The 18397-nt window shown below is 36.4% G+C and overlaps 1 protein-coding gene across 1 annotated transcript in view; it reads left to right on the plus strand.

Moving 5' to 3' along the window:
- Kpna1 (karyopherin alpha 1 (importin alpha 5)) overlaps positions 1 to 15958 on the plus strand; it is a 53688-nt gene extending 37730 nt beyond the window's left edge. Inside the window, exons 6-14 of the mRNA XM_013019434.1 lie at positions 3138 to 3269; positions 3962 to 4050; positions 4489 to 4588; positions 5259 to 5422; positions 6951 to 7029; positions 9545 to 9670; positions 11778 to 11905; positions 12701 to 12879; positions 13710 to 15958. Coding sequence (XP_012874888.1) covers positions 3138 to 3269; positions 3962 to 4050; positions 4489 to 4588; positions 5259 to 5422; positions 6951 to 7029; positions 9545 to 9670; positions 11778 to 11905; positions 12701 to 12879; positions 13710 to 13897 — 1185 coding nt within the window. The 3' untranslated portion in view covers positions 13898 to 15958. The remainder of the gene's footprint in view (positions 1 to 3137; positions 3270 to 3961; positions 4051 to 4488; positions 4589 to 5258; positions 5423 to 6950; positions 7030 to 9544; positions 9671 to 11777; positions 11906 to 12700; positions 12880 to 13709) is intronic.
- Positions 15959 to 18397: the final 2439 nt, after the last annotated feature.

Below are 18397 nucleotides of genomic sequence, written 5' to 3' on the forward strand. Positions count from 1 at the left end.
ACTAAGAAAAAGCCAGAAGTGGTATTGTGACTCAAGTGGTAGAGCACTAGACTTGAGCACAAAGAGGCTTGGGACAGAGCCCAGGCCCTGAGTTCAAGCCACAGGACCAGTTAAAAAAACACCAAAAACCTCTTCCTATCTGAAAAGTAACTAAAACTAAAAATGTCTAGGGGTGTAGTAATTAGTAAAGTACCTGTATAATAAGTACAAGGTCTTGATTTCAAAACTTCAGTGCCACCAAATCAAAAAAACCTCACTGCAGATCTTATTGTCTATATTATATATAGTATATATAGTATGTTATATGTAATATATATTGTATAGTATATGTTACTATTATATATCATATATAATATGTTACCTATTATATATCATATATAATATTTGTTATATATTACATATTATATAGATTTTATTTTCAAAAGACTTTTCCTCACAGTTTTTATTTCTTTTGACATGATCTCTGCAGGGATTGGTGATGGTTGAACTTTGGGGTAATCTTCTGGCAGGATCCTTGCTTTTATACTTACATTATATTTCTCTTTTAATTTTCCTAGTAAGCAAAAGAAACTACTTTAGGTGAACTCTTGTTTCTTTAGCCCATACTGTCTGGCATATCACTATTTTATTTCTGAGAAATAAAAATAAAAGCAATTAAATGTTCCTGTGGCAGTGTTACAGATATGTTTTAGAGAGATTTTAAAAGGTTTTGAATATTGCTTTTATTAGTAAGTTCCTTACAGAGATGAATGTGTCTTAAGTTTTGTGGGAGTGTTCAGGGTTTAAACCGTAAGTTTCCTGAACTTCTGCTACAACAAAATCCTACCTTTTCAGATAAAATTTATAGTTCTCTTTAACACTGTGATACTCTTAGTCTGGGCCTCCTTGGCTGCTGTAACTAACTCCATATCTAGGCTATCAGCTACTCCATCTACCTGTTTTGTCACTTACTGGCTTTGAACATCCTCCTTTCCCCTCCCCTCCCTTCTTTCCCTTTCTTTCTTTTCGCTCTGTATGAAATGATTGCCCTTGCTAGGTAGCCCACCACATTAGCCATGCTTTCAATCTTTTAAGTGCCTTCTGCTATTCTATGCATTTGTTATCATTCACATGGCTTTGAACTGTGTCAATTCACTTGTCTGCCCATTTCTTCCTCTGATGGCTCTGTTTTCCCTTATGGCCCCTGCTTTCTTAGTTTATTTGAAAGCTTAGAAAAAGTTAGAAGTACTGTTGACCTGTTAGATAAAAAAAAGGAAAGGAATGTTAATTTTTTTTCTTTCTATGTGTTTTGTTAAATAAGTATGAGAACTATGAACTATCTAGAAATACAAGCTTTCAGTTGGGTGCTGGTGGCTCATGCCTATAATCCTAGCTGCTCAGGAGGCTGAGATCTGAAGATTGTGGTTCAAAGCCATTCCTGGCAGGAAAGTCTATGAGACTCTTATCTATAACCATTAGCTAACCAGAAAATGGAGCTGTGGCTCTTAAGTGGTAGAGTCCCTAGTTCTAGCCTTGAGCAAAAGATCTCAGGACAGTGCCCAAGCTCTGAGTTCAAGTCCCAGGACTGACCAAAACCAAGAAAGAAATATTTATTAACTTCTACTTTCTAATACTAAGTTAGTGAGACAAGTTACTGCTAGAGATTTGTAGAATTAGTAGCATGCTGTAGTTTGCTGACTATAATTTTGTTCATATCTTCTTTTTACTAGTGTTATAATACTCCATATCTGCCTTTTTTTCTCAATACTTGGAATGCTCTTTAAGAAAAACTTTTATATCTTTGGTTTGGAGTCTTCTCATTTATTGGAAGCTCTTATGTATTGAAGCTGTTATTTCTATGAATTCCCTGTTAACTCATTTTGACCTATTTAACATTTAAAATACTTTTTGACTTTCTTGCGATAACCACATTTTATACACTTTACACTAATATCTTTCTATTTTGCTTTGCCAGTCTTGCAGAAATTATGTATGATACCATATACATAGATTAAGGCCCAAGGGAACATAGTTTTCAGTGAAAATTTTTTTATCTTATTCCTATTCTGATGTCATCCAGGATTCTTTGTATAAATAATACATATTTTATAGTTTCTTGTAATTGCATTCAGATATAATCTGTGTAATAATTACATTAAGGGCTAGGCTCAGTGGCTTATACCTGTAGTTTCAGGTACTCGGGAGGCAGAGATCCAGTCAATACTAAAGCTTAGCCTGGGCACAAAAGTTAGTAAGATACTATCTAAGTAAAATAAGCCAGGCTTGGTGGCATGCACTTGTGGTCCCAGCAATGTGGGAGGTATAGGTAGGGGAATTCTCATCTGAGGCCTGGTCTGGGGGAAAATTTAAAACCTTAGAAAAAATAGCTAGATCTAAGAAGGGCTGAAAGTGTAGCTCAAGTGGTAGAGTAACTTGCATATTATCAAACATTGAGTCCCTAAGTTCAAAAATCTTAAGTGCCTCAAAATAAAAGTGTATTAACTCATAGTCTTTTTAACCCTGTTTGGTAATGTAATTTTGCACCATATTTATGTATATTATTTTGCATTTAGTTTTTTTTTGGGGGGGGAGTCCGGTCGTGGGGCCTGAATTCTGGGCCTGGGCACTGTCCTTCAGCTCAAGGCTAGCGCTCTACCACTTGAGCCACAGCGCCACTTCCAGCTTTTTTCTTTTTGCTTATGTGGTGCTGAGGAATCGAACCCAGGGCCTCAGGCATGCAAGGCAAGCGCTCTACCACTGAGCCACCTTCCCAGCCCCTCATTTAGTTTTTTTTTATTTGAACCTCAGGAGTCTATTTTATAACCTACGCAACATTTCCTCATTTTTTTTATGGTCTCATGTTAACTGTAACTTGATTTGAAATATTAGACACCCTGAATATAGGGTGTGCTAATTCTTTGAAGTTCTTTTAAAGTTAATATGGTCAGTAGTAGGGGTGTGTGGTTCAGTAATAGGAGCACCAGCCTTGAACAGAAAAGCCATGCAAGAGCACGAAGCCCTGACTGGCATAAAATTATAATGGTATTCAGCTGATAAGAGCTGCAAATAACAATCTCAGATTCTATTTTATATATAGAAATCATTATGAGCAAGATTTTAAGTTGTTAGGATGATGAAAATTATTCTTATTTTTCTAGTTTGAATCAGCTTGGGTACTGACAAACATTGCTTCAGGAAATTCCCTTCAGACCCGGATTGTGATCCAGGCAGGAGCAGTACCCATCTTCATAGAGTTGCTCAGCTCAGAGTTTGAAGATGTCCAGGAACAGGTAAACAAAACAAGTAAAATTAAGTAAAAATACAGTAAGTAAGGAGTCCAGATGAACTTATGAATGACTAAAACCTTCCTGTTAGTCATATTCAGGACTTGAGTGGGTGATACTGTGATAATCCAGTTTGTTCCTGGGAGTGTTCTAGAAATTTAAACTTAGTCAAAATAGAATATATTTTGTGAATATAAGCACACTTCTAGCCACATAAAACTATTTAGTCTCTATAAGCTTTTTAGTCTCTATAAGAGGGTTTCTTGGGAGTTTCTAGTTGAAGTCTTCAATCATTTTACTAGAAAAGACAAAAACAACATTAATTTTTTTATTATTGCCAGCCTTATCACATTTTAAAAGATATTACCACTAAGTGAATATGGCTTTTTATCACATCCAAAAGTTTAATAAAATTATCTGTATTTTGATAGCACTTGAATTCTCTTTAAGGACAAATCAACTCAGCTTAGTAAGATACTTGAATCTCTGCTGGTTGCCAAGAGCTATATAAAATGTTACTTAGGAATGAGAATTGGGTCCTATAGAAAAAAAGAATATAAATATTGGTTCATCTCTTCATAAATGTTATTTAACTCATTTTCTTTATTTAAAGTATTACTGTGATATATTGGCCCCTTTGAAAGATTTATGAGGGAATTAAGTTACACATTATTATTAACGAATTAATTCTTTCACAGGCAGTCTGGGCCCTGGGCAACATTGCTGGTGATAGTACCATGTGCAGGGACTATGTTTTAGACTGCAATATCCTTCCTCCTCTTTTGCAGTAAGTTTCATTTCTTTTTTTGCTTGCTTGCCTTTTTTCCCCTTTCCATGAGTAATAAGAACAAGAGAAGTTCCTCAGAAAGCATTTTCTTTGGAAATTACTTTGTATTTTTTAGTGTTACTTTCCAAATGCCTTTTTTTCCTTCCAATTTTTTATTGTTATTTAAAAGATGGTGTACAGAGGGTTTGTTTTTTTTTTGGACAATGTTACCCCTTCCCCTGATGCTTTCTTATTAATTTGTTAGATCATTTCTTCAGACACTTACTCCAGTGCTAAAATTCCAAATTACTTATAATGGAGTTAATGAATTTTTTTGTCCTGGAGAAAATCTATTTGAAGTCTACTGTTTTATCCATAGCATTAGTTTATTACTTATTTTACGCAGTCAGTGAATTAATATCTGTTGTATAACTTACCATCACACTTTCATGCTTGTAGGTTATTTTCAAAGCAAAATCGTTTGACCATGACCCGGAATGCAGTGTGGGCATTGTCTAATCTCTGTAGAGGGAAAAGTCCACCTCCAGAATTTGCAAAGGTAAGCACTATACTTGTGGGAAATTGGCAGGAAAAGTGCTGTTAAAAGACCTCAGCAACCAATTTAATGATTACAGAGAGATAATTTTGAATAGTAAAATTTAGAGTGTTAGAATTTTCAGTTTGTACAGAAATTTTTTAGATTTTTTTGGTCATTTCTGGTTTTTGTTTAAATTTGAGATCATTTCTTGCTGCCTGGAAAAACTCCAAATTCATCTTTAATAATTCATCTTTAGTAATTTTTGTTAACAACTAAGTATCTAAAATACAGCATTTCCTAGCAGTGGCATATGTGAGATTCTTTTACCTGGTTGACAAAGACTAGGCCAAAGAATTTAACCCTAAGAATAGGTATATATAAAATTTGGTTTCTGAATTTATATTCTGAACCTTTTTTGTTGTTGTTGGTTGTGGGGCTTGAACTCTGGGCTTGAGCGCTGTCCTTGGTGAGTCCTCTACCGCTTGTGCCATTCTGAATTTATATTCCTTTGAATTTATATTCTGATTCTGGATTCTGATTACCTCAGCGAAGTAAACAAGACCACAGACAGCATTCCCAAAGACAGAAATGCAATCAGTCATCAAGTGATTGCCTGGCAGCCTTCTTAAGTATCTTACTTTTGCTTTTTATTCTGTTCAATTTCTTCATAATGTCTTCTTTTTTTTTATAGGTCTCCCCCTGTCTGAATGTCCTTTCCTGGTTGCTGTTTGTCAGCGACACTGATGTACTGGCTGATGCCTGTTGGGCTCTTTCTTATCTATCAGATGGACCCAATGATAAAATTCAGGCAGTCATTGATGCAGGAGTATGTAGGAGACTTGTGGAGCTGCTGATGTAAGATATCTTTTTTTTTTTAAACGTGTTAGTTATAAGGGGGGGCCCAAGGTATTCATTGTTGAATTTCCACACATTTACAATGTATTGTAATGAATCTCACTCTTTCTAATCACTCTGCCTGCCGTTTTCCCCCTTCTAAAAGAATTTCAACATGATTCATTGTGTGTTTTTATTATTGTTTCACTGTCCAAATATGTATCTTTTTTTAAAAATGTATCTACTTTTTTCCCCTCCATAGTACTTTTCTTTCTGTTTATACTTAAATATTAGTTGATTGTATTTTTATTGACTTATTGTGCTTGGGACTTTTTTGTCATTGTTTCTTATTTGTGTCTTTTTGTTTGTTTCATTTGTTGTTTTGAAGCTTCTATAAGAGACCTTTTTGCTCTGCTAGTAGCAGTCCTTTAGTAGAAACATTTGGAAAACTTCATGTAACAACCACTAAAAATCAGAAGGCTTATTGTCACTAAAAACAGTCATCCTTTATCTGTCTCTCTTAGAGCTACTAGTAACAGACGTTGAATCTTATTTTATCCTTTATAGTGCCTTTGGTGATGAAATGGCATAAATATAGTAATTACATTTTTAGGTAGTACTTAGAAAAAAATAGACTGGTAAGGTAATGAGGAAGTGTACATGCAACAAGTGAAATTTAATTGAAATACAAAGTAGATATATATTTTTCTGAATGACATTGAATAGGGTAGTTGAGTTTAATATACAGACACAAAATTCAGGGATTGTACAAAGCTGGCCAATAGACTTAACTGCAAGAAAGTAATGCTATAGTGAATTAAAGGCAATGTGATGCTGCTAGAGTCAGAAGCTATCTAAGTCTGGGAAGTAATCCTTTTATGTTTCTATACATTTTAATTATTGTATTTTAGTTAATAAATCTTAAATGTAAAGAAACTGTTTTAAGAATAACCAGTCTCATTAAAGGAGAAGAAAGTAGGACCTTTAAGGAAAGTTAAATAATACTGACTTATTCTGAAATTAGGACTTAGTATCTATGTTTTGAATATAAAATGCCTTTGTGGAAAGTGTTTTTGACCAGTAAGACAGCTTTGTAGATTTAGTAGGAAGAGTTCAGTATTTGAGATACTAATTCTCACTTTTATTTTCAACTTAGTTAAGCAGCTGACTTATCAGTATCACTGCTAAAAAAATAAACTATAAAATTATATAAACGTTACTCATTGCTCTTTATTATCTCAGCAACTATAGAAGACTAAAGAGGAAGCCCACATTAGGAATGAAAAAGGAAATCGTGCAATCAGGGTGCTGAAATGCCTCGGAAAGATTACTAGAAATTATTTGTAGTTTTTCCCAAATTATTAAAGGGAAAAGGCAGCTCCTCTAGAGGATACCAAGCATTTTGTCATTGTGTTAGGGTTCCCTTAATAACTAATAGGTATGTTTTCTCTAAAATCTTAACCATTTATTATTTTTTCAGATTTTATCCCTTTAGAAAAGGAACTGTGGATAGAGCGGTTAGCTATAACATTTCTTTTTATGGTTGCAGGCACGATGACTATAAAGTAGTTTCTCCTGCTTTGCGAGCTGTAGGAAACATTGTCACAGGGGATGATATTCAGACACAGGTATGAATAAGTAACTATATTTTGCCCTTCCAAAACAGCATATTGAGCTTTAGACATCAGTGGCTCATGCCTATAGTCCTAGCTATTCAGGAGGCTGAGATCTGAGGATCCAGGTTTGAAGCCAGCCCTGGCAGACAAATATAAGAAACTTATCTCCAATCTACTAACCAGCAAAGAACTGGAATTGGAGGTGTGGCTTAAGTGGTAGAGCACCAGCCATGAGCAAAAAAAGCCTAGTGAGAAAATGAGGTGCTCTGAGTTAATGCTGTAGTACTGGCACACAGAAAAGCAAAAACAGAAATATTTTCCTTAGGTATCTCTGTTCTCAATAACTTGTATCTCTGTATTGGCCTGTTACTTGACTCCCTCCCTCCCTCCAAACCCCTCCTTTTGGAGGCAAATGTTTATTATACTGTTATTTGAAATGACTAATTGTTGAATTAATTATCTTTTTGATAGCTTCCTCATCTTTTATGTAAGAAAAAATTTTTCTAGTGCCCACTCAACTTTGATATCAAGATACAGTGGATTGTTCTGGACATTTTTCTTCGAGATGTCTTAAAACTTCCTAGATAGTTGTTCGTAATATTGACATGTTTTGGTTCTTTGTTTCATTGACCATTTATTTCTTCTTACCAACTTTACTTTTTCTTGTTCTGTTTGTGAGATCATTCTCCACAGGGAAGTTCTTCAGCTCATTCATAAATCTTACAACTTTAATGATAACCCTTTTGTGCATGGATTGTGAAAATTAGGAAAAATTTTGAACTTAGCTTTTTCTTATCCAGTTCTAACTTTTTATTCAATGTTTGTGCTTTCCTTGTCTCTATATAATTAAATAGACTACATTTGTTGTCTTAAGTTTTTCTAGCTATAATTAGTTATTTGCAGTATACTTCTAAACTATTCTGTTCTTCATGTATCTGAACTCCTTCTTCTGTACCCTATCTCAGTAAGTGGCATTAACAGTTGTCTATGCCAGAAACCTGGACATCAGCTTGATTCTCCCCTCTCTGCTCATTCCCTACAGTGTTAGTTTAGACATTTTAGAAAAGAAGAAAAGAATACATGTTTGATTGTACTTAGGTGAAATCTCTTTAGAAGAATAGGACTAATGGCATTTATTTCTGAGGGAACCTTGGTGGCTTGGGGTATGGAATCAAAAGGAGTGTTGCAACTAATTTTTGTGTTCCTCAAATTTTGAGCCATGTGCTTAATAGTCTTTAGTGGTTTCTAGGACTGGGTCTGTAACTCACTAAGAATGTTTTTGGGGGCAGGGGGGAGATTAAAAAGCAAGTTTTTGTATTTCCTCACTGCCACATAGGCTTTAGGTGCTTACCATATGTGTTCCTTTAATTAAGTATAACAGCTCACCACCATGAGCTTTTGTTTTTGTTTTGTCATGGGCTTGAACTCTAGGCCTGGGCACTATACTGTCCCTCAGCTCTTCAGCTCAAGGTTCTAGCGCTTTACCACTTGAGCCATGGTGTCACTTCGCTTTTCTGGTGGTTTATTGGAGATAAGAGTCTCATGGAGGGGCTGGAAAGGTGGCTCAGTGGTAGAGCGCTTGCCTTGCATGCCTGAGGCCCTGGGTTTGATTCCTTAGCACCACATAAGCAAAAAGAAAAAAGCCAGAAGTGGTGCTGTGGCTCCAGTGGTAGAGCGCTAGCCTTGAGCTGAAGAGCTGAGGGACAGTGCCCAGGCCCAGAGTTCAGGCCTCATGACCGGACCCCCCCCCCCAAAAAAAAAAGTCTCATGGGCTTTCTTGCCCAGGCTGGCTTTGAACCATGATCCTCAGATCTCAGCCTCCTGAGTAGCTAGGATTACAGGTGTGAGCCACCAGTGCCCGGCCACCATGAGCTTTTATACCTACTTTTTTCCATCAGCATAGGACACTTGTCTCTGCTGATCTATCATGATCTTATGCATAACCTATATTCTGCCAGTAATGTTTCCTTTTGTAGGGGGAGAGGGTCCCAGGGTCAGGAGACACCCCCTCCCCCCAGTCAAGAGTTTGTGAACTTATATTTGGTATGTTTTTTTAAGATTTGTATTCTATATTTGATATAGATTTCATTGAGTATGTATTTCACTGCAAGATAGTTATTTGAGGACTTAAAAATCTTAGAATACTTATTATTTTCTGATCTCTCGGTATATTTATCCTTTTAGCTGTAGTGACACTAAAGTAAATGAATAATTGTAATTATTAATAATGCATCTGTATAGCCAAGGCTGGCCTCAAACTTGTGAATCTCATCTCATCCTCCCCTGACTACTAGGAATATAGGCATATTGCCAACATACTTGGCTCAGTATTATATTTTATAAACTGCAATTTTAGCAGTTGTGAAAGTACATAATGAAACTAGTTTGATGACCTAGAAACTAATTCTAACTCTAGTACTTTCTTATGTATATGAAAGTATATAAAGTCCAAGAGAAGATTTTGATATTTTCCTAAAATAAGTTTGGAATAATGCAGTCAGTGAACATTTTAAACTTTTCCTTTTAGGTAATTTTGAATTGCTCAGCTCTTCAGAGTTTATTCCATTTGCTGAGTAGCCCAAAAGAATCTATTAAAAAGGAAGCATGCTGGACTATATCTAACATCACGGCTGGAAATAGGGCACAAATCCAGGTAATGTCAAAAAGTACCTGCTTTTACTTCTATTGATTGGTAGTTTTTTTCACCGAACCTTTAAACACACACACATTTAGGCCTTGATTTTTCCTTTTGCCTTTAATAAGTAATGATTTATTAAAGATCCTAGAAAAAATATCTTACATTTTTTAAACAGTCTGATGGACTTTATGCTAAATAGATTTAATTGACTCATGCTTATTAAAATGTTTATTTTTACAATGAACTCATGTATTATGTTGCTACAATTTTTCAGAAACTTTAGGAGACTGGCTTTCCTTTCTTTTTTTTCCAAGTGATTATTTGCCCTTTAATTTTGCCTTTTTGTCACTGGGAAAATAACTGAAGGAAAAGCACTGTGCCAAGTGCTCAGCACAAGTCATGATCAGGTCTGGAAAAATGGGTTGGAAAAGGTATAATAAGAGACTCAGAGGACTTGGAGTTGAGTGGAGTCATAAGGTTTGTCTCACCAGAATTTTAATCACAACAAAATTCACATCTCCCACCGGGAGCTGGTGGCTCACGCCTGTAATCTTAACTACTCAGGAGGCTGAGATCTGAGGATCGGTTCAAAGCCAGACCAGGCAGGAGAGTCCATGAGACTTTTTATCTCCAATAAGCCACCAGAAAACTGGAAGCAGCGCTGGCTCAAGTGGTAGAGCACTTGCCTTGAGCTGGAGAGCTGAGGAACAGTGCCCAGGCCCAGAGTTCAAGCCCCACAACTGACAAAAAAAGAAGAAAAAGAAAAAAATCACATCTCCCATGTTATACCCACTATCTATATACAGTTATTACTAATGAACGTAGCAGTTTAGAACATGATAAGACAGTCTCATAGAAATCAGTTTTCTCAAGGGCATCTCCAGTAAATGACATAATCAGATTAGGATTCTTTCTGTTAAATAATGCTGGCTTTCATCACTGACAAAAAGTTTTGGCCATGAATGGTATTAGTCTCCCCATAAAACTGAATTAGGAACTGAGATTGATAACCATAGCCATTTTTAGTGTGCATATAAGATCATGTTATTGGAATTGAGCCAGAGTATTTCAAATAATGACCTTCTTCTAATCTCATTGAGAGGTAGCAGTTTGGAATAAGATGGAGTAGAAATCCTAAAGAACAGAAAAGCTAGACTTGGGATATTTCCAATTGATAGTGATAACTGATTGAGTGAATACAGAATGAAGATAAATAGCCTTTGTAAACTGGAGAGGCTTAAAAGGAGATGATAGAGAGGACAGATGAAGTGTTTGAGATGTGTAGTAAGCTGCTGGGTACCCTGGGTGGACTTCAGCGACAAATGATTAACTTGGGAGTCACAGCATATATGCAAGAGTGCATACAAGGGAACGGATAAGATTAACAGATAGAATTGTGTAACTATGTAATTGTATCAATCATAATATACAATAGTGTATTTTAATTGTATTATATATTTTATATAATTTGTATAATTATGCAATTTATAATTTACACAGTTATATATAAATTGTATAATTTGTTATGGGGGTAGAATGAAGAAAAGAGCTCAGGAATACTTCGAGAATAACATCACAAACTGTGTATTATATTATCCCTAATACCACTAATAGCCTAAAGGTTAATGATAATAAAGACTTCTTCCAATGTATTTAATCTCTAGGATTTGGCATCCCAGGTTGGCTTCAAATGATTCTCAGATTTCAGCCTCCTGGTAGCTTAGGATTACAGGTGTGAGCCACTGGCATCCAGCCCCACTAGTTTAGTTTTTTTTTTTGTCAGTCATGGGGTTTGAACTCTGAGCCTGGGCTCTGTCCCTGAGTTCTTTAGCTCAAGGCGAGCACTCTACCACTTGAACTACAGTGCCACTTCAGGTTTTCTGGTGGTTTATTGGACATAGGAGTCTCATGGACTTCCCTGCCCAGGCTGGCTTTGAATTGTGGTCTTCAGATCTCAGCCTCCTGAGTAGCTAGGATTACAGGCGTGAGCGCCTGGCACCTGGCTAGCTAGCCCCATTAGTTTTCACAGGTGGCCTCGGGGTGTGATTAGTGGACTAGTTAAAAGTTAAAATTAATATTAGGATTAATTTCCTGTTCTATTTAAATTTTGCTTTAATTTCAGACTGTGATAGACGCCAACATTTTTCCAGCCCTTATTAGTATATTACAAACTGCTGAGTTTCGAACAAGGAAAGAAGCTGCTTGGGCCATCACAAATGCAACTTCTGGAGGATCAGCTGAACAGATCAAGTACGTTCTGACCATGTAATACTTTGCAAATTGAAGGAAACACTGTTTCCATCTCTCCCCAATATATTACTTAGAATGAAAGATTAACTATATTTGAGGAATAAGGTGAGATATTATTAATTAAATATGCTTAATTCTAGCCCTTTTTAACACTTACTTTTAGTGTTATAGACTCAAATGTACATTTAATGTCTTAATACCTACCTCATTGGTTTTTTATTTTGTGATTTAGTGAGACAGGGTTTTACTCTGAGCCCAGGCTGGTCTTAAACTTGCCTGATATCCCAGGCTGGTCTCTAACTCATTATGCTCCTACCTGTATCTCTAAACATGAAGATGATGGGCATGGACCTCCATACCTGGTCTACCTGTCAAGTTTGTTCTATTCTTCTCATAGTCTTCTCAGCAACTTTCATAAAATTTTAATTACATTGGGAAGATAATCTGTTGGGCTTGTGCTGGTTTTTCAAACCAAATACGTTGTCATATTTGAGAATTGTGGCTTATCTATAGTAACAAATATGACAGCCCAGGAAAACTACTTTTTTGAAAAAATACTCTTATTCATAGTTAGAAAGAATTCTTATTTCTTACTTTTTGCAGTCCAAAAATTGTGAAAAGGAAAATAGATGTCAGGATAATTGGTTTTGGTTACTTTTTGAAGCTTTTTTATGATTGGGTATAACTTGTATAGTTGATTGAGTACTTAATTTCATTCAGTAAGTTTGAAGTTGATTCTCACCATTACGAAATGAGGTATATTGTTTGACCATATTGTTCTTTGTATTGATTTAGGTACCTAGTAGAACTGGGTTGTATCAAGCCACTCTGTGATCTCCTCACTGTCATGGACTCTAAGATTGTACAAGTTGCCCTAAATGGTTTGGAAAATATCCTGAGGCTTGGAGAACAAGAGGCCAAAAGAAATGGCTCTGGCATTAATCCATACTGTGCTTTGATTGAAGAAGCTTATGGTAAGATGCTTTGCGTGAGGAAGCTTATTGCTAAGAATTAAGCAATAGATGATTCCAATAAAAATACTAAAATTTTTGAGTACTAGGTGATGTAAGAACTCTTAAAAAAACATTTCTGTTTCTGCTGGCCACTGGTGGCTCATGCCTGTAATCCTAACTACTTAGGAGACTGAGGTCTGAGGATCTCTATTCAGAGCCAGCCCAGGTAAGAGACTCTTATCTTCAAATAACCATCAGAAAACTGGAAGTGGCGCTGTGGCTCAAGTAGTGTTCTACTTGAGCTGAAGAGCTGAGGGGGACAGCACCTAGGCCCAGAGTTCAAGCCCCACAACTGATCCAAAAAAAAAAAATTCTGTTTCTATGGACAGATTGTTGCTTGCCTGTGTTTTTAAGAGGTCAGATTTTTTTTTTTCTATGTCTTATTTTGTGCTGGGTCTGGGCTTAACCTCCAGGCCTGGGCACTGTCCCTCAATTCTTTTTGTGCAAGGCTAGTGCTTTATCACTTGAGCCACAACTCCATTTCTGGCTTTTTCTGAGTAGTTTATTGGAGATAAGAGTTATTACATGGCCTTTCCTGCCTACTCTGGCTTTAGCCACAATCCTCAGATAGATCTAAGTCTCCTGAGTAGCTAGAATTAAATATGAGTCACCAGCACCTGGCTGGAGACCTTTACTAGCTTTCACATGTAATACCACCAACCATTTCTATACTGGCATAGAATATAAGATATATGTAAGTAGAGATTTTTCCTTTAAATCAAGAAAGGAAGTATATGCAAAATAATTTACTGGAATTGCCAGTCAAGAGTTTCCTTTATTCTTCATTCTAGGTCTGGACAAAATTGAATTCCTACAGAGTCATGAAAACCAGGAGATTTACCAGAAGGCCTTTGATCTTATTGAGCATTACTTTGGGACCGAAGATGAGGATAGCAGCATTGCACCCCAGGTTGACCTTAGCCAGCAGCAGTACATCTTCCAGCAGTGTGAGGCTCCTATGGAAGGTTTCCAGCTTTGAAGGAATATTCAACTTTCATGTTCCTGTGTAAGACCAGGCTACTCAGTTGAGTCCTCTTGTGGAGCCCACAGTCCTCATGGAGCTATCTTCTCAAATGTTTTCCATAATACTGTTTGCGCTCATTTGCTTGCCTTGCGCACCTGCTCTCTTACACACATTGGAAAACCTCTGGCTCTCTGTGGTGGAATACCCTTATAATAAAAGGGTAACCAGAATGGCCCACTCTCTTATGGAAAAATCCCTAGGCTTTGGAGATCCGCATTTACATTAGAGTCATGGGAATATACACATATTAATGTGGCTCCCTTTTTTCTGGGGAAAAAAGAGGACTTCCTCCTCATTCCCTTTATAGAGTGGGGAAAAATACTGACATTAAAAGATAAAACTAAACCTTTTATCTTGAATTTCACACAGCTACTTGCAACAAGGGAGGTGTTTAGACCTGTTATGTATACTTCAGAGTACTTTTCATGAGTTCTTCCACAGTGAACCTTTGGATTACCTGGTGGCTTTTTCTAGCCAAATTTGCATTAATCCTTACTGAGATTGGATGGTTTTCTTTCCTCTATTGGCGCCATTCTTCAGATACTAAAGTTAAACCATCCACTCCCTCACCTTCAGCCTTCAGTGAATGTGCTTTCTAGTTGTCAGGAATGCTGAAGAATTAACTCTGATTCTTAAATGTGATACTGGTTTGCAGATTCCTTTAAAGCAGAAAGGAGAGGAGCACATACTAATTTGAATGACTTTGCTTCTCTTTGGTCTTATGTGTCTTAGGATTTGGAAGTGGTTTCAATTCTCAAGATTTAGAGTTCTTAGTAAAAACCATATCCTATAATTTAATAAAGGAATAAGAAGAAAACCAAACCTTTTGCTTTTCCCAAACTCAACCAGTGTGACTAGAGGCTGTTGTCTGCATTGCAGCAAATATTTCAGGTTTTGTGGTCTGATCAAGGTCCTCAGTAAGTTGGAGGTCACCCTAGGTGCTTTCCCCTCCATGCCTGGAAAATAACATACTTTGAAAGATTACTTAGGGATTTGTTTTTCTTAGCCAGTGTACCTTGATTTTAATGTGTTTGCGCTGCATATAGGATCCCTATAATGTAACATCTTTATCTTTAAAAAAATAACCATCTTTTCAACGAGACCTGCTTAACTCAAGGGCAATGATCTTTTTCTAATAACCTCAGTGTTCTCTAACGATTTTATTTCAACTTCTACTAGTACCCTACAAGTCTGCATCTACAAATGGCTCTTCTAGTACTGTGTTCACTGATCCACATTGTGCTTGGACGGGAATGGAAAACAAAATATTAATTGCCAAGAGAACTGCAAATGAGTTCAATAAGACTTCTCGGTGCTAGTTGGCCATCTTGACTCAAATGTTGGGATACGTGATCAGAGAAGATTTTTGGTGATATCTGTTCAAAATGAATTCCGAAGGAAAAGTTGCTCACTTCATTCAGAGCATATATCCTTTTTAATCCTCTTTAGACTTACTCATACCCTTCTAGAATTCATTATAATCCCAAAGTGTAAAAACTATTGGACAGTTGCCCCTGACAAGCTGTTACACATCTCTGGTAAATCCTGCTGAATGTAAGGAATACAGAGCTTTCATACCTCATCATGATGTTATTTAAACAGCCAACTTATATGACCTGATTTACTTTTTTAAAAGTCCACTTCATTCAAGCTAGAAAGATTCCGAGACAAAGGACATTTATCAGCCAAGAGTGTGATGCATTCTTCGCCTCTAGTCTGTAGTTGTGTCTGTGCTCTGGGATGGATACTGTCTGATGTCTGTTATTGATGGAGCAGCCACTGCAAAACTAGTCAAGTCCCATCTGTACTGTTATTTTTCTAGTGCTGCTTTGTGCTGAGAGAAAATTTTAGTTTACTGCACTTGACCTGTAAAAGACTTTGATTCTTTGTAATTTTAGGGATTAATTAGGTGGTTAATTTAAAGAACTTTCAATGTTGCCTTTACATCACATTAACTCCTTTCAGAAGGATAATAGAAGCACTGAATCATAGTAAAAATCTTGTTTTTAGCTTTGACTCTTTTCGTGGCTGAGTTTGTTTTTTTATTGTAAATTACTGGTAACATGTCATTTCTATAGATTGTTTTAATTGATGTACCTTCTGTTGAATAGCTAAAAAAAAATAATCCATTTTATTAACCAATTTGAAAGTTGTGCCCCCATGTTAGCCAGGGTAGCATACTATGGGAATTTTTGCTAGCAATTTCAGGTGTCTCAGTGATTAAATTAAAACACACCCCATTAACTGCTATGATTTATTTTTTTCAAGTAGAAAAGTTTATTTTGTTTCTAGTCCTGGGAGTTCATGAACTGTAACGTCTGAAGTAAACTTCAAAACAAGTTTTTAAATATAAAATTAGAACTAAGTTAAATACCAGTATAATACAAATATGCTGGATTTTGGTACTGATAAAAACAGCCTTTTAGGTAATAGAAGTGGCATTTAAACCCCCTTTTACCTGGCAGAGATTCTTACTTGGTTTTGGTTAATACTTTTATCATAAAGGTGTTATTCACTACAAAAGCATGTTAATTTTAACACAAGAAAATTCTTGTGATTTTATTAATACTGTTCTGAAAGAAAGTGGCTATTGGCTTTTCCTTTTTATTCCCCCCTCTGTCTCCAAACTTTCAAAATGCATTTCTTATAGTAAGACTTTGGTGAGGCATTTGGGGGCGGGGGTGTGTGATATGGAACACATTGAAAAAATAAAGGTACCTAGTATATGAAGAACCAACAAGTAGCTATAGTTGGATGGAGAAATAATAGGAAAGACAATATGAATGATATAAAGAAAAGATATATATTTAGGAGACAGTTCTCTGTGGAATATTATATGCCCTTGTCACCAGTCAAGACCCTTTATAATTATTACCTTTATCAATAATACTGGTTTTGAAAATTCTGTTATTCTAGGATTATTTCTTCCATACATCAGATAAATCTGATTGGATTCAGCTGCACTGTCAAAGAGGAAAAAACATAATACATAATGTCCCATAATGCATCTGAAGTATTATAGATTTCTGCTGATTTCGATGAAGCAAAAAAAAAGTCAGTATAATTTATTGATCAGATCTGTCAAATAAATCCTCTATGGTATGTGGCTACCTACAGGCAGCTTTGGATTTGTTTCTCCAGTAATAAATAAACATTATCACCTGTTGGATTTCCAGACTTGGGGACCACATTATAAAAGGTTTTCCTTGGGTCAAGGGATTTATTTTCTTGCTGATAAACTTTGTGGAAACTGTTATCAATAAGCAAATCATTATAGCTGTTTTAGGGATTGAATTTTTTTTTTTTGTAAATTGGATATTGTGTATCTAAGGATACTGTTAAGTAAAGCAAAGGGACTCACTTTTTGAAAGTAGAATTTTTCATTTTAACTGTAGACTGTGCTAACTCCTGCATTCCAGAAACTCATTTGCATAGATAAATGCGCCCATATGTGGATATTTCAAATCTAAATGTTTTGAAGTCCTAAATTACTAGGGTCATACCATTGGTTGTGAGGTAAATAGGCTAACTACATCACCTACCCAGTTAGGTTTTTAGGCTCCCTTTTCCTGTCATCAAATGTCAAAAGTAAGTTTTGAAGTTAAATCTAGGGATGTGTCACACACACAAAATAAAACATTGTATATTATCTTGACTGTAATATAAAGGATATTGGATATTTTTAACATACTTTCTTGCCAAGAAAGGATGGACTATGAGAACAGTATTTGGGCATTGGGATAATGCTACCTGGGCACCAAAATAATGCTAATAAAGCAAATATCTATATACTACTAGAAAGTATCAAATTGCTATTCAGCCTAAGATGCATTTTGGAAGCTTTGATAAGAAAGTATTAAGGACTGTTAGTGGAATAAAAGTTCCAATTCTTTGGCCAGGTGCTGATGGTTCATGCTTGTAATCCTAGCTACTCACGATGCTGAGATCTGAGGAACAAAGCCAGCCTAGGCAGGTAAGTCCATGAGACTAATTTTGAATTAGCTACTAAAAAACCACAAGTGGGGTTGTGACTCAAGTAGTAGACCACTAACCTTAAGCACAAAAGTTCAGGAACAGCCCCACACCCTGAGTTTATGCCAGGATCTGCACCAAGAAAATTCTATTTTTCAGTTAACTATGTGGGTGTGGGTGTGGGTGTGGCCTCTGTCTGGGTTGGTTGTTTATCTTAAGGCTGGCATTCTTACCGTGTGTGTGTGTGTGTGTGTGTGTGTGTGTGCGTGTGTGTGTGCGTGTGTGTGTGTGCGCGTGTGTGTGTGTGTGTGTGCGCGCGTGTGTGTGTGTGCATTCTTACCGTGTGTGTGTGCATTCTTACCGTGTGTGTGTGCATTCTTACCGTGTGTGTGTGCGCGCGCGCGTGTGTGTGTGCATTCTTACCGTGTGTGTGTGTGTGTGTGTGTGTGTGTGTGTGTGTGTGTGTGTGTGTGTGTGGCCTCT

The sequence above is a fragment of the Dipodomys ordii genome, unplaced genomic scaffold (assembly GCF_000151885.1).
Source record: "Dipodomys ordii isolate 6190 unplaced genomic scaffold, Dord_2.0 Scaffold45, whole genome shotgun sequence".
Taxonomy (NCBI): Eukaryota; Metazoa; Chordata; class Mammalia; order Rodentia; family Heteromyidae; genus Dipodomys; species Dipodomys ordii.